General features: G+C 33.6%; 1 protein-coding gene across 3 annotated transcripts in view; it reads left to right on the plus strand.

Annotated features, from left to right (window-relative positions):
• The window catches only part of LOC110446294 (hepatocyte nuclear factor 4-gamma-like), a 44,937-nt gene that overhangs the window by 18,432 nt on the left and 14,188 nt on the right, over window positions 1-12,317 (plus strand). Inside the window, exon 1 of one of the 3 annotated variants that reach the window (XM_021491368.1) lies at window positions 496-1,310. The exons of 1 other annotated variant lie outside the window; for it this stretch is intronic. In XM_021491368.1, coding sequence (XP_021347043.1) covers window positions 911-1,310 — 400 coding nt within the window. In that variant the 5' untranslated portion in view covers window positions 496-910. Of the gene's footprint in view, window positions 1-495; window positions 1,311-10,642; window positions 10,834-12,317 lie in introns of those variants that run through there. One more of the 3 variants, XM_021491370.1, reaches the window with a different exon arrangement.

A 12,317-nucleotide genomic window follows, 5' to 3' on the forward strand; every position in this document is an offset into this window, starting at 1 on the left:
TGTATGCTATTTGATTTGATGGTATTAAGATACAGATGTGATGATTGCTAAACCTTCCTGACTCAGGATAGACACATGTATATTTTACAGATTTAAGGTGTTTGTTTTAAGGTTTGAGAGATCAAGTGTTGTGGGATTTCAACACAGATCTAGTACAAAGCCATGGAGCTTGTAGGAAGCATTCAGATGTGTAGGACAAGTTCTCTGTCTGTAGATGTCAGATGAGTTAGGAAAGCCACATATGTAGGTACTATTACATAATTTAGTTCACAAAAAGTGTGTCATTTTGGCTGGAAGCTGACAACTGTTGATGGCCTTATTTAGATGCCTGTGTAGTGTCCTGTGATGTGGTATACGAACCCTCTGTGACATCCTGACTGCGGGGGAGAAGGAGGGTGCATGAAACACTGGCCTATTGTGTCGTGTGTTTCCTTTGAGGAGATCTTTATAGTTATAACAATTGTGTACTCATTTCCCTTCGGAAATTATTCAAGATTGCAGAGACACTGCAAGTGCATAACACTAACTAAAAAAGAGCTGTGACTTTTTCATCTCTCTAGGCTTACGTAGCATGACAGTACTCTCACTCGTAACAGAGATTACATTTGATTATAACAGTTCTAGATCTACCGCCAATGGCACCAAGAGTGCATGTATCATACTACACCAGAAATTAAGGTTAAGGTCAACAAATTGTTTTTCCCTGTGGACGACATTTGAGTTTGGTTGGTAACTCGTGACCATCTGCCTCAGCTTTAGATGCGTCAGGCGCACATGAACTTTGCAGATTGAAGTGTCTCTGCTTTAACTGGGTCAATGATGTCACCTTAGCTGGAGAATTGACGGCCAAGTCATTATACTGTTTTCAATTGACAACTCTTAAGTACCATTCAAATCAGCTGATTCTAAGATGCTTGATAGAGGGTTGATGACGCCGAGCCCCGCGAATGCCTATGCTCTACTTGGTCAGGAAGGAAACTCAGTGGAGCTTAAAACCATTTGTCACACGACCGAATTGTCATCCTGCAAATTTGCAAAAGATGCTGCACAGCAGATAGTTTATCCCGATTCAGTGAAAATGAAGTGGATGAATTCAGCAGCTTACGAAGGGCAATCATTTCAAAATGGTGAATATCATAATAACACTGCACAGATGCCTGAAGCAAGTCATCCTTCTTATCATCGCTTCTCTCATCAGCATCATCAGATGTACAACCATTATCATCATCCCCAGCAGCAGCAGCAGCACCTATTGGAAGGAGAAAGAAATCTCCACGAAGAGTTGATATCCTTCCTGGAGGACAAGAAAGGTAAGGAGACTGAAGTCTGCAGGAGGAGTTACTCTCCTTCCTGGAGAACATGAATAGGAAACTTAATGTCTCTGGGAGGCGTTACTCTACCTCCTGGAGAACATGAAAGATGTATAGGAAACTTAATGTCGCTAGGAGGTGTTACCCTACCTCCTTGAGGACAGAGATATTTGTTTATTTATATATTTATTAAGGTTGTTTGACCAATTAACACAATACTGTTGTAGAGGGCAATGTTGTAGAAGTAAATGGTTGGTGTGTCGAGAGAGACACTGAAATTAAAACGGTAGAAAAGGAAAGATTAAATCCAAAGTATATAGCAGTGGGTAGAACAGATTAATTTTGGTTTTCTTTATGTTTCCGTATCATAGGACTTGGATTAAAAAACTAATTCTGAAAGTGGGAGACAGAGAACACATTAGTTGTTGTAATTGATCAGCTGTGGGATACAGGAGGAGGTATACTATGTACTCCCCTCAACCAGCAGTGGGGGATACCTTATGGATGTTAGGTGGGATATTCTGGGAAATCCCTGTTATTAAAAAGTGGGAAATACAAGGATTCCCTAGGGTTTAAAAAGCAGGATGAAGTAATTATATATGAGATCTATGTTTTTGGCATTTGGATATTATAAAATAGGATAATTCTGGGACAAAATCAAAATGTATACAAAATATATTTTTACATGCACAATATTATAACAGCATGATAAAACTTTTTAAAAGTCATTACTCAAAACAGTATCATATAAGATGAAACTATATAACATTTGTAGACAAAATTAACATTAAATAAGATCAGAATGTCTGTTTCTCAATTCGTCTAAATATAACATTAAAATTACATCATCAGATGAAATTTGTTATGTTAAGCTTGAGAGTTTCAGTGCTATGTATTAAAATTACACCATCAGATGAAATCTGTAATGTTAGGCTTGATGTTGGGAATTTCAGTGCTATGTATTAAAATTACACCATCAGATGAAATCTGTTGTTAGGCTTGAGTCAAGCTGAGAGTTTCAGTGCTATGTATTAAAATTACACCATCAGATGAAATCTGTTGTTAGGCCTGAGGTTTGGAGTCTCAGTGCTATGATTTGTATCTCCAACAAAGAAAAAGCTGCAACTTGTAAGGACATATTCAAACTTGGTTTTGCTTGCCCATTTTTTTATATTTTTTTTCTCTCCATTTTTCATAAAAAGAAATTTGGACCCATCATAGAGATTTCATTCTAGGACCTTTTTGACGATAAAGGAACACCTTTTCTCCCACCTTTCACAGGTGTGTCTCCCGTTTTAGCCGGGAAAGATCAGCTTGTCACCCCCTAGGGGGAGATAGCCTCGTGCCGATAAGCACATGTTCAATTGTGATGTCATTAAAATGCGTCATCGGTAATTGTGACGTCATCAAAAGTGAATGACGATATGCATACCCCACATGTGTTTTTGTTTACAAACATGGCAGACTACTGTCGGTGGAGCTGTGACTGAAATAATAGGATGGGAGAAAATTAATCATCCCATACTTAAAGGGTGTAACAGAGAAATCTCCAACCCTCGGGGTGATTTTTGTGGTTGTCTAACCCTCGGCAGAGCCTCTGGTTAGACAACCAAAAAACATCACCCCTTGGGTTGGAGATTTCTCTGTCACACCCTCAAGGTAGGGGATGATTCTGTTAATCCACTAGACTACTGGTTATAATGTTTGTTTGTTTACACTTTTCCACAACATTAGTACTAATGGTTTTGTAATGCTTTAACTTCATTAACAATATATATAATATAAAAAGAATGAGAAAATAATTTTACACAACCTGCTTACAGCAGAAAAGTGATGGGCATTTTACCTTAGTAGCAGCTGAAGGTTAAATCAGATATAAAGATAAGATGATATATTACATTTTACATGACAAGGTATATTTAAATGTTCTAGGATAAACTTTACAAATTTATAGGATGAATTTTATCAGAACATGAATAGTGATCGTAATAAGTAAAGTGTATCACAAAACAGTGGCTCTATTGGATTATAGTAAACTATGTATCCCCACTGACTTATGTAGTGATGGTATAGCAGGACAATCATATAAGTCATGGCCAGATCAACAAAACTGTATCTTTTAAAATATTGTAAAGTGTACTGAAATTATTGTTGATAGTGTACCTCAGACAACGATGAAGATGTTACTTGGTTAAAGGGAGATAACTGTTAAGTATTCACTGTACATTGTTAATGAACACTCGAGTAGAGTGTAAAAGATAAAATGTTATCTGGTAAATTTAAAAACTCTTTTTATTACAAGCTCATTTTTTATGATTTAGATGACATTGTTTTGGACACAGAGGTGGATTCATGATTTATATATGGTTGTGGTGGTTTTATTTCACGAGTGGTATACAAACTGGCTCACACACAATAGATATACAGGTATCTTTGTACTTTATACCAGGGCTACTAATTGTGAAATTTGTACTGGTCGTACCAGGTGTACATGTCCAATGTACAAAGATATACAAGTGTTATTAAACTTTAATACAACCCATATCCCTCACATTTTATTGCACATCAATAACACACACCACAACATTTACTCTGAAAAAGTAGAGTTTTTAACTTTTGGATTTTGGATACGATGATTACTGATGGTGGGGAAGATGAAGATTTAATTTTAGAGGAAGTGTTTGACAGTTTGTCAGATTTTGATATTTTTGTTACTAGAAGAAATGGAAATCCACACTAAAATGATTAACGGTTCTGACAGGTAAGAATTTCAGGATAAAAAATAATTTTGTTGTTGATGAAGCTGTAGAAAGAGAAATTTAAAATATTATATTTGGCAGGTAAATGTTGACTTACTCAAGTAAAATTTAAGGTTTCCTTCTTTTTTCATCACAACATTAATATTGTTGATAAGTTTTTGATTGTAGAAGGTCACTTTCCTGCCACATTTTTAAGTCCATCATTATTCTTACCAGCTACATAATCTGTGAACAGACTTGTGTCAGAACTTACAAATTCAATATCCTTTTCTACTAATTGAAAGAGAGTTAGAAATAAGATGTACATATTGTACAGTTAGGGTTAAAGATTTCATGAAATATTTTGCCTTTTATAAGTTGTAATCATAATGTAAAATAATGTGAAATTTAGTACATTAATTGAAAGTACATTTATGTTAAAACTGTGGACACTGGGATTTGTCTTTAGGGGTGGACTGTTTAATTCAAGGTTATTCCGGGTGGAAATTAAATTCCTATAATATCTTTCATAAATTAATATGAAGGAGATTTGGCTAAACCAGGTACAGCCTGATCAGTATCCACTACATGTATCTATGGATATTGATGCCATCAACAAGCTTTAGATCTTTAATGATATGTATTTTTAACTATATTTTTAATGTGTCTCCTTTCCAAAAATGTTCCAAGATACCTGTGACATGTCTATATAAAAGCTAAAAAGTAACTCAAACATGTTTTATTCATTGGTGTATACATGTAGAAGGTAAAAAATAATATCAACAAAGTTGCTTCAATTTAGTTTAGTTAGGGTTAATTCATTGATGTATATGTGTAAAAAGCTAAAAGTAATATAAACAGAGTTAATTTATTGATGTCTACATGTAAAGGTAACTTGAATAGGTTAATTAATCATGGTGTACACATTAAATGTGAAAGGTCATTTAGAGAGTGTTAATTAATTGATATATTTACGTAAAAGGTGTTCAGGTACCTGCTGCAATTGAAGTTTCTAAGGGAGATAACTCAAACATAAATCACAGGCATCTTTTTTAACATAAATCACAGACATGGTCTTTAGGTAGCGTCATGCACTCCTTAACTAATCATACTCCAGAAGTGTTTGTTGAGATATGTTTTCTACAGCAGTACTGATGTGACAGTTACATATCATTGACGTATGTACTCTATGTACCTGTAGTTAGCAGCCTCGGTCAATTAACTTACTATGATGGTATGAATCATGTCACAGGAAATATGAACGTGACAAATACCTCAAGTGAAATGACTTCAAGCTCTGATGATCAGTAATTATTTCCTTATTTTATGACAAGTTTGTGTTTGTATAATGTAAAAGTTTCTTCTGACGCTTTATATAATCAGCATTATAAATCTTGTTATATTGCCACCATTTGTCCTAAAGATTATTAGGTAGGAGGTCAGTAATGATTAAAACGCACATTTTCAACATGATTGTATGAAACCCAGTCACTTACAAACATATGATATGAGAGGCAATTTCAACAACAGAAACATCTATTTCATCTTTCTTCATTTTTGGTTCACGATTCATTTTAATCAGACTGTTAGACAAAATGGTGGAATGACTATGTTTTGCCGGAACAAAGATGTATTTTCTATGGTATTCATTTCTGTCACACTACAAGGTTAAATTAGAAATAATTCAGGAATTTCTATCAAGTTGGAATTTGACAATTAAACGTGATTCAGTTCTCTGAAGTTACACTAGCAGTATTACAGACACTCAAACATTTTCTGGTTAGAAATTTTTAATGTGTGATTTCCTGATGTTTTTCTTATAGCCTTTTATAACAACATTTGGGGTTTTTCGAGTTGTAAGAGGCTGTGTAACAGAAAATTATGAGATTTAAAAGAATTTTTGAAAAAAATTAGGAAAGGTGATTTAAAATATGTAGTCAGTAATCCAGGTGAAAATGTCACATTTGCATCATAAAAAGGTTACATATATACAGTGTATATAAATACATGGACATTGTTATTATAAAACTGGTCATTTGAAATATCTATGGCCACATTCAAAGGAGTAAAAAAGATTTTTTTTGGAGCATGATGAATTCAAGAAAATATGATGCTACAAAAAATACATTTTAGAAATACAGTCAAGATCTACTGAGGACCACTCAGGAGCTGCCCATGCTTTATTAGAATAGTACAAGTGAGTTATCTCCCCTGAGGTATGTTAAGATTACCTTATCTGGTGATAGGTAGGTACCTGTATATAGGTGCTCCCGATGAGCAGCCAGGTAGATACAGGTACGCTGATAACTTATCATAGAGACCTACAACAACAAAGTTTATCAGCTGCTGTACCTGTAGCTTACACAATCTCGTTAGGCTACCTGCCTAAACCTGAACACTGATTTATCTCCATACAAGCACACTATCACACATCATGTACATTTGACCCAAAATTATGTACTGCACTATCATCAAATTATCTTAAGAATTTGTTGATTCAATTTGAACTTTCAAGATGAAGTTTAAAATGAGATGGAAAAAAAGATAATATTCTCCTATTGTAAGCGTAATAGTGATAGCCTTATACCTAAACACTACCCTACTTTTCTCCCTCAAAAGTACATTACATTACTGAGTGAACTTAAATCACATGCCCAAATGTACTCTAACCAGAATTATGTTTGAAAAAATAATAACCATGATTACTAATCATTCAGTGAATTCACCCATGCCATATAGCTTTTGTATTATTTTAAGAAATTCAGCCTATTGTGGCTTCATGAAATGATAATGGAATGGAGTGACAATCTTTCAGATTATGACATCATATCATACACATGGCAGGGAATAGATAGGAAGTTAAAATGGCAGAATTCTACATTAAAAGAAAGACGTGTAAAAATGTGTTTTACACAATATTCACAAATAGTTGTTGACCATATGATAAAAAAAAAATCAAATATTTTTTTCATTTCATGTGAGACTTCTGAAACTCATCATGAATATTTCATTTTAGCTTGTCAGAGGCCTCAAAAACAAAACTTTCTTAAGACTCTGTTATAAATCTTATATTAAATGGAAATTCAATAACATATCAATATCCTATTACAAACGCAGTATATTTTAATGAATTGTTTGACCCAAACACATATAGGATTAAGATAACAATGTTCTACTACCCATACTAAAGGTGTATCACTGTACAGGAGTTTATCATTTTGTACACGATACACATGTAAAGTTACCCATTTTGAAAGTCATGGTTCATATCATTGTGTCATCAAAATTGATGACAATGTACTTAAAATACTGAAATAAAAAAATGGCATTAAAATCTTAACGATGGTTAGAGAATATTGTGTTTGTGACTATCTGCATTTAATTTCTTAATGATGTGATACAGGTATTTTATATTCATTTTTGTTTCATATGAAATTATTAAAACTTATTCTTAAGTTTTCTTACTTCATTGGCTCTAAATGACATTTTTAACATTTTTCATAAGTCTTTTGGGAGGTGAACACATACCGTATTTGTATTTACATGTATTCAATCTCCCCCCCCTAAAAAAATGTATATATTGATGCGTATGTGTAATCAATAGACAATTGAAAAATCTCTCAACCTATACGTTCACATATAGATTATTCTTATTATCTTCATTTACTTATTTAATGATTGAGGTACATATGTATATATAATTTCTGTATCTACATGTATTCAATTTTTCAACAAAAATAAATAAAATATATATATATATTGATGCCTGTGTAATATTAATTTGTTTCAAGCTATAAGTTTATGATCGTCTTATTATTGATATAGTCACACTTCACATCTTATGTTGTAAATATTTACTTAAGTGTGGTATTTAATGATCACAACAAACACTCCTGTTACACAAGATAAATTGTGGAGGACACTGCAGGTGTCAAGAAGTTCAATATCCATCGAAATGACGAAATCGTATCATTCTTAAACACCTATAAAATTTTAGAAAAACCACAAAAATCTGTCAACCTGTGGGAATAAATGTGTTATTTGTGTGATGATTGAAGTCCTGTGAGGTGTTGGATGATTATATCATATTCACCCTTGGATGGTTATCCAGTGTTCAGTACAGCTTATCTACTTATATTTATCTTGCACTGAAATATCTATGATTTGGTTGAGTGTTACTTAAATATTGACCAGATATTCACACCGTGCTATCGGCCGAGTTTGTAGAGAGCTTACGCCGAGTAGATAAGGAAGGGGTCCTTCTGTATCTCTACTGTAAGAGGATTTTAATTGTTGATGGTTAGACCGTGTTAATTGTCTTAGCTCCAAATCTATTGTTGAAGACCTAGAGAACTGTAACTCCTATTACACAACCTTCAGTAGTGCTGTTAGGTGGAGTCTTTGATGTAATAGGGATAAGTTTTCACTGGGGGAAGATTTACTGTTTATCAGTCGGAGATTAGAGGCTGAAATCAGGGGGAGGGGAAGTTTTATCTACGAAGTGATAGTACTTATGTCACCTACAATGGGATCTGCCTCAGTAATCGTGATTAGCTAAGCTATCTTAGATACTCAATGATAGGATGAAAATTTATAACTATATCAAAATTAGTACTTCTGCAATTATGGGTTTAAATGTTAGGTTTTACTTGATTTTAAATATTCTATGAATACCACCAACAAAATGAAAGTTAAAAGAAAAGTTCCCAAATGATTAAAATAGATTGCGACTTAGTTTGGGCCAATAATAAGTAACATTTAGTTGAACCACTGTCGGCTTTCATGCTATTTATGTTGCTGATATGATTACAAATTCATACAGTAAAACATCGTAACTGCAAACACCATGCACATTCTTGCTTTATAATGAAGTAATTGGTGTACCTCAATTGTCTCACAATCACAACCTTCAGGAGTTATGAAAGCGTCAAACCTAAACCATATTGCTGGTGGGGATGTCTTATGAACATGGAGAATTTTCCTATGGACCTTGAGATGGTTTTGTGAACATTGTGGATGTGTCATGAATTTATGTGATCGCTTCATGAATATCAGGTGTTGCTTGAACATTGACAGCAATCTGTAACAAAATTTACTTAAATAGAATCAGTTTTATTTGGTCCATTTGGTCTTGTCGTAATGTTTTTGTACTCTACAGAAACAAGATTAAGTAAAGTACCACATTGATGTCAAACTCCGGAAAGTCAAAAGTGCCAGGTTGTCCCCCTTTGATTTGTCTGTTGAGGGTTAGGGTTGGAGTTCTTCGTGAACCATTTTGCAGTGTTTTCTGGGTAAAATTGGATATAGCTTTCAATTTACTCAAAAGACAAATGGATATAATGATATTATGAAGAAAATATGATAATGAATAAAAAATATAATTATGTAAATATGCTCAAAAGAGAAATTCTTCAAAAAGGGTTCGTAAGAAAAAATCTTCAAAAAAGGGAGGTTTAGAGAAAAGAAATTCCTCAAAAGGGATAGATATAAGGGGGAAATCTGTAAAGGTGAGATTTGGTCTCTCCCTAATTACATTATTTCTCAGAAAAAGGGAAAGGTCACCTATATCAAGGTTAGTTTTGACACCTGTAGTATGACAACATTTCAGCAAAATCTTAACTAAATTTGGATTTGGTAGGGTGGTATATGAATGTAACCAAATGTAAAAATTAAAACAACACATTTTTATACTGCTGACACCTCAACATCAGTTGGGGCAGAGATTGTGAGCATGCAAAAATAACGAACAAGAATAATCTTGACTTGCACTGAAAATACTGTAGTGGTAACCTTGAACATGTCAGTCAAGACAGAATTATCACATGTATGGTAAATAAGGGTCAGAAACAGGGACACCCTTACATTGGGTTCGGTCAGGTCAAATCTGTAAGTGAAAGTAGTTTAGCCAGTAAGTACATCAATTAAAGTAGTATTTTAATAATTAGGATAATGGCCCCGCCATTGACACAGCATTGAGTGACTTATTTTCCTTCAACCCATCCTTACAATATCATGGTTAACAGTACTAAAAGTCCACCAGTTAATGAATTTTATATGTTGCTACATCTTGAGGATTATTGAGGAACACATTTAGGTTCTGTAGCTTCCACTTCACTGACAGGTTTCGGCTTTACCTTACCTCATTTCTTAGGTTAGACTTCATGTTAGGGTTTCTTCCATCATGGCGGGAGTGGGGACATTATGCATGGTTAATATTTTCTTGTTTTATTATAAAGATGATCTATTTGAATAAATAAAAAAAAACAATATTGTATAGTACATTTTCTTTCAGTATTTCATTAAATTAGAATAATGAGATAAGGTGTACTGTGCGAGTGTATTTTGAGAATCCTTGATAACACGTTGACATATGTTTTATCTACACAGGTATAGATAAGGTGTGTATCTGAATGACACAGTTCTCTGTGACAGAGATAATTTTATCACAATACAAAGTTCTCCCTCGTCATCTCCCTTGCTGATGGTGGCTACTATTCACAATCCTAGTATATATATATAGGCAAGGACACATTTTCTCTCTCAGTCAACATACTGAATCTGTATATGACCTTGACCTTGAAAATCTAATCGTATCTCACAGCCTAGAATTAATGCGTTGTAATTTCTGCCTCATCTCCAGTTACCTGAATGTGTGTATGGTGGAGCATTTAATATAGATTCAAATTTACATAGAACTTCATGACAATAAATACATTCGCAGGACAGTTGTATAAAGATGTATACCCTCAAGTCAGAAATGGATGGTATAACCTTTGTCCATCTGGGTATGTATATTAATTTAGTAAATAGATGATGCAGTTTATTTATCGAAGAAAATCGAATTAACCTTTCAACATTCTTCATCACATTTCCTGTTTTTTTGATCAGTTGACATATCAAGATTTGTGAATGTAGACTTTTATTCCTTTGACATTGCAAATTTCCTCTGGATGTCATATATGGTAATTTACATCTAAAAATGGTATGCCTTTAAGTTACAATACAAAAGAAATATTTTATGTCAAAATTGTAAGTGACAAAAACTTTCTGAGATAAAGAAAGTTCTCATGTCTTTAATAGAATATACAATGAAGTGGCAAATATTTCTTTGAATGAAAATGGTGATTCAAATGGTGCATCTTTTTTGTTTACGATCATGAAGTTTGTCTAGATAAGATTTATATCATTGAACTAAAAGTCTTTGGTATTTTCTCTATGCAGAATTTGTATCTGTGCTGACATTATGGTAAAGGGAATGACAACATATCATACCAAGAAGAGAAATATGCAGGCAATTCTAGAGTATAAGACGATATATTTGTAACATTTGTGTTCCCTGTTATTTCGTGTGCTTCAACCTGTTTTAAATGTCTGGTAAGCATTTCCTAATCACCGATATCATAATACACTGTATAGACATTCTTATGTGGTTCTCAAGTGTGTGCTCAATTACAACCATAAGTAATAGTTGACAAGTTTCTTAGTATGGAATTCTTTTGGATAGGAAATAATGTAACAGTATTAATTTTCTAAGTACCGTAACATACAACCTTAAATGAAAATCTCCTCAATAAGCCAATGTTTTGTGTACCTGAATACAAACGTGAGGTTATTCCATACAAATTGGCTAATCTTTGGAAGACCACCCAGTCTTTTTGACAAACTAGTGTTTGAAAATGAAATCAAATGTAATTCACCACAAATATCGTGTCCATAATACAGTTGATTTATCACTCTGTGTTTCAGTGATGCATGTCTACTGCATTTGTGTGCAAGTTAAATTTCCTAAATATTCTCTCTGGCAGATTCAATATATTCCTCATGCCTACATGTATCACACTGGATTAGATCTCACAAATAGGTATAAGTTACAAATACAGACACGAATACTCACTCTCAGGTGTAGATACAATTATAATTACATTCAAGTTTTAAATAAATGTTTGAATGACTTTTATCAGATGTTACAAGCTCATAAAATTTGTTGGTTTAAGAAAGTTTTGTATAAAAGTCTTTTTAAAATCAGATTATCATCACATGTAATTTTAGTTAATTGAATCAACACTGACCTCATGTATAAATATAGATAAATAAACTGTTAATGATAAAATTCATTGATATGGGAAACCAGAGTCATTATAAAGTTGGTGCAGTTAGGGGAGCCAGTTAAGGGTATACATAAGGCAAGGGTAGGGGGTAGGGGATGGTGGGACAAGGTCAGGGTAGGGAAGGGGGCAAGTTAAGGGTATACATAAGGCAAGGGTAGGGG

Source organism: Mizuhopecten yessoensis, unplaced genomic scaffold (assembly GCF_002113885.1).
Source record: "Mizuhopecten yessoensis strain PY_sf001 unplaced genomic scaffold, ASM211388v2 scaffold2671, whole genome shotgun sequence".
NCBI classification, from domain to species: Eukaryota; Metazoa; Mollusca; class Bivalvia; order Pectinida; family Pectinidae; genus Mizuhopecten; species Mizuhopecten yessoensis.